The sequence below is a fragment of the Alexandromys fortis genome, unplaced genomic scaffold (genome assembly GCF_014885135.2).
Source record: "Alexandromys fortis isolate MF-2015 unplaced genomic scaffold, M_Fortis_MF-2015_v1.1 scaffold_31, whole genome shotgun sequence".
Taxonomy (NCBI): domain Eukaryota; kingdom Metazoa; phylum Chordata; class Mammalia; order Rodentia; family Cricetidae; genus Alexandromys; species Alexandromys fortis.
This window is the reverse complement of record NW_026067974.1, coordinates 9,010,388-9,014,524: the sequence shown is the minus strand read 5'-3', so window position 1 is coordinate 9,014,524 and position 4,137 is coordinate 9,010,388. Positions and strand designations below refer to the sequence as shown.

The following is a 4,137-nucleotide window of genomic DNA, read 5'->3' as shown; positions in this document are numbered from 1 at the left end:
GGGGGGGGGGGGGGGGGGGGGGGGGGGGGGGGGATGAGGTACCTGAAGAAGCGTGCCTGGTGCACTATGTTGTTCTCCTCCATCACTCTCCTCCGGTCTCGCTGGAGCTGCTCTATCCTCCTCTTCTGGGCCTCTGCTGCCTGTATGTTCCCCTCCTCCAGGTACCTGATGATCAGACATCAGGCAGTGAACTGGCTAGCCTCAGGGTTTCCCAGAGCTGAGGTCCCTGCCCCTTTCCCATTTTAAGGAGTTCCTAGGGAGGTCAGCCAGGCACCGACCTCTGGTCAGGCCGGAGCCGTGTGTCAGTGGAAGGCAGGGTCCGTTTCAGCTCTGCGGTCAGCTCATTCAGCTCCAAGGCAAACTGAGTGAAGCCGAAGTTTCGCTCATGGTCTGGGGGCATTGAATCTGGGGGAGGCAAGGGGCTGGGGCAGGTGGACTGTGTTACAGCCACCCTCACCCTCTTCAGTCCTCCTGGACACCCCACTTACTGGGTTTCCAAAGGCACTGCCCACCTGGTGGGAGGCCTCGGTACAGCCCCTCATGCCATTTCCCGAAGAGGCGGTGGAGGACACGCCCACTGCGGCTAAGGACAGCGCCTTGCACCTCGTGGATGTTGGAGCTCCAGTACTTGGCCTAGGGTGGAGAAGGTGGGAGTGAGTGAGGGGCTCTCCCCCTTCCCCAGAGGAGGGGCCTCTCCGGGTGGAGAGGTGGGGTGGCGCGCGGGTGCGCCTACCTTGCAGAAGGTGATCTTGCAATGGCAGGAGCTATCCTGTGTGTTTCGGATAAGCACCTCTCCATAGTGCTCGATCCAGCGCTGGCCACTGAGAATGTTGTGGATACAGGACGTCACCTTGTTCCACTCAAAGTGGTCCCCAAACCTGAGAGAGACAGGGCACATGAGAGCAGCAGTCAACCAGCCCTGGGAAACAGGTGGGCTGTTAACGGAGATGCCCCTTTCTTCCTGTATCAAGTCACAAGGGCCGGAAGGAGTGCCGAGGTCCGGCACCAGCTACGGGAGGTGCGACTCTTGTTCATAAACTCAGTCTCCATTACAGAACACTCCAGTGAACAAGTCTGGATTCCATAACAAAGTTCCTGAGTGCACGGGTCACAGAAATAAGACTACAGAAGGGTCCCTGCCACTCTTTCGTTTTGTTCTGGGATTTTTGAGACAGGGTCTCACTGTGTAGCCTTGGCTGGCCTCGGGACTTGCTGCATAGCCCGGGCTGCCTTGAACCCACAGATACCTACTTGCTTCAGTGTGCACCACCAACCGGGCCCCTGTCACTCTTAGTGAAAGGCCTCCTTCCCCATTAGCTTCTGCTGTGTCTCTGTCTGAGGTTTTTGAGACAGGGTTTCTCTGTGTAGCCCTGACTATCCTGGAACTCATTTTGGAGGCAGGGCTGGCTCTGCTCCCCAAGTGCAGGGATTAAAGGCATGCACCACCACACCCGGCTGAGATGAGGGTTTTCAAGCATGGTTTGTGATCCATTCGTTCCAGCGTCCATTTAGATTTCTCTCTCTCTCTCTCTCTCTCTCTCTCTCTCTCTCTCTCTCTCTCTCTGTGTTGGAGGTGGGGATGCCTCGTTTCCATAGATTTGAAGTCTCAAGTGCATTTCTTGAGGTGAGTCATGATCAAAAAGTTGTGAAAGACACTTAGTCAGATGACCTCGTTAAGCCCCCACCCCGGCTCTCAGGCTTCTCGCCTTCTTCACAGTAACCGCTGCAGACGCAGGTGTAAAATGTACAGACGCCGCCGCCTGCTGTCACCTCCAGCAGCTCCAGGCTAGACCAGGCCCCACTTGCAGCCAGGAGAGGGCCCAGCCCCTGGAATTTATAGTACTCACCTGGGCAGGCTGACGTTGACGGTCCCCACAGGCACGATCTCCAGGGATTTGCCCCAGAACTTGTTCTTCCACTTCATGTCTGGGGAGGGGGGCGGGAGGGGGAGAGGGAGCAGCAGACATAAGGCCAGAGTGATCCAGATTGTTCCAGCCACCCCCGCACCCCGCCACCCATAACCTTCATGCCCATCCAACCCTGCACCACTCACCTTGCCAGAAGATGAAGTTCTCCGATTCTGCATGACATGCGGAAATCGGAGGATGATGGGAGACCTTGATAAACAAACAAAAAGTCCTTAACACTGCCCCTGAGGAGCTTGGGGTCTTCTTAACCTGGCCTCCACCCTGATCCTCTGATTCCTACCTAGTTTCAGGGGAATCAGTTAACTCTTGTTTGTTTGATCTTTGAGGACAGGGTTTCTCTGTGTAGTCTTGGCTGTCCTGGACTCCTTCTATAGACCAGGCTGACCTCAAACTCACAGAGCTCCGCCTGCCTCTGCCTCCCAAGTGCTGGGACTAAAGGTCTGCGCCACCACTGCCCAGCTTGAATGGGTTAATTCTAAGCCATTTGCTCCTGCAATTCCCAGGCACCAGCCACGTTCATTATCATCTCTGTCCCCCACTGGGCCCGGGTTCTCCTTGATCACTGGCCTTGCTGGCCACCCTGACCAACTCTGCTGATGGAGCCCTCAAAAAGCAGCCCTGCTTTGGCACAGACATTCCCTGCAACATACCCAACAGGGCCTCCAACCCATGCGGGAAAAGGCAGCTCCTTCCACTCTGGCCTCATCCCTGCTACCTGCTCCCCTCCGAGCCTTCCAGGCTGGCACCTCTTCCTTCATGGCTCCACAGCCCTCCCACACCGCTTCCCTTCAGTCCTTCCTTCCACATATGACCCCTTCTCTATGAACAAAAGGGTTTCCTGCATCTCCCATCCGCAGCAGCAAGCCTTCCCTTCATTTTCCCACACAAATATTCGTAGCTCTTTTATTCATAATACCCCCAACAGGAAACAATTCAAATGTCAATCAAAAAGGAAACAAGCAAACTGCTGTGCGTTCACACACACAAAGGGATATTCATTAATAAAAGGAATACACTATTGGCACACTCAACAATATGAATAAGGCTTTATGCTGAGTGAGAGGAGCCACCAATGAGTACACACACCATGACTGCATTTTCAGCCTCCCCCTTCTAGACGGGCATGTCTCTGCTGGCATCTGTGCCCATCATTTCCGGCAGGATAGTAGCAGAAGTCACCCCCCTAGGTCAAAATGGGAGGATTCTATTGTACACATTATTCTGCTGTGTAAAATTTGTGCCCTCTTTAATCCCTGATCTCAGGAGGCAGAGAAAAGTCTACACAGCAAGTTCAAGGCCAGCCAGGGTTACATAGTAAGACCCTGTCTCAAAAAACAAAGCAAACAACACCAACAAAAACTAAATAAAACAATGAGTTGTCTCAGCCTTTCATATTCCCTCTGGTGCCCATCCATTTCTCCTCCTTCTGGTGCCCACCCTTTTTCTCTGCTTTCCCTTGTGATTACATTCCTTGAAAATAATCTGCATTTCTTCTAGTTTTAAATTAATTCTTTAAGATTTATTTATTACACATACAGTATTCTGCACGCAGGCATGCTTGCATGCCAGAAGAGGACATCATATCTCATTACAGATGGTTGTGAGCCACCATGTGGTTGGCTGGGAATTGAACTCAGAACCTCTGGAAGAGTAGGCAGTGCTCTTAACCCCTGAGCCAATCTGTCCAGCCCCTTAAATTAATTTTTTTTAAAATTTAGCTGGGGTGGGCGGTGGTGCCGTATACCATTAATCTCATCACTGAGAGGCAAGAGGCAGAAGGATCTCTGAGAGTTCAAGGCCAGTCTAGTGTTCAGGGCAAGTTCCAGGACAGTCAGGGTTACACAGAGAAACCCTATCTCAACAAACAAACAAACAAACAAAAATTTACATGGATGTATGTTTGCCTGTATGTATGTATATGTACATGTGTTTGCAAAGACCAGAAGAGGGCATGAGATCTCCTGGAACTGGAGTTACAGTTGGTTGTAAGCCACACTGTGGTGGTAGAAACAGAACTTGGGGTTCTCTACAAGAACAGTGAGTGCTCTTAACCCCTGAGCCATCTCTCCAGTGCCTAGTTTAAAACACACACACACACACACACACACACACACACACTAAGTGTTCTTAACCCCTGAGCCATCTCTCCAGTCCCTAGTTTAAAACACACACACACACACACACACACACACACACACACACACACACA

General features: G+C 52.1%; 1 protein-coding gene across 3 annotated transcripts in view; it reads right to left on the bottom strand.

Annotated features, from left to right (window-relative positions):
• Positions 1-4,137, bottom strand: part of Osbpl7 (oxysterol binding protein like 7) — a 17,439-nt gene that overhangs the window by 1,203 nt on the left and 12,099 nt on the right. For 2 of the 3 annotated variants that reach the window (XM_050156685.1, XM_050156686.1), the window contains 6 exons: positions 2,054-2,117; positions 1,848-1,926; positions 734-878; positions 489-633; positions 279-405; positions 43-165 (listed from right to left, as the gene is read on the bottom strand). In XM_050156685.1, coding sequence (XP_050012642.1) covers positions 43-165; positions 279-405; positions 489-633; positions 734-878; positions 1,848-1,926; positions 2,054-2,117 — 683 coding nt within the window. Of the gene's footprint in view, positions 1-42; positions 166-278; positions 423-488; positions 634-733; positions 879-1,847; positions 1,927-2,053; positions 2,118-4,137 lie in introns of those variants that run through there. The other variant, XR_007594342.1, reaches the window with a different exon arrangement.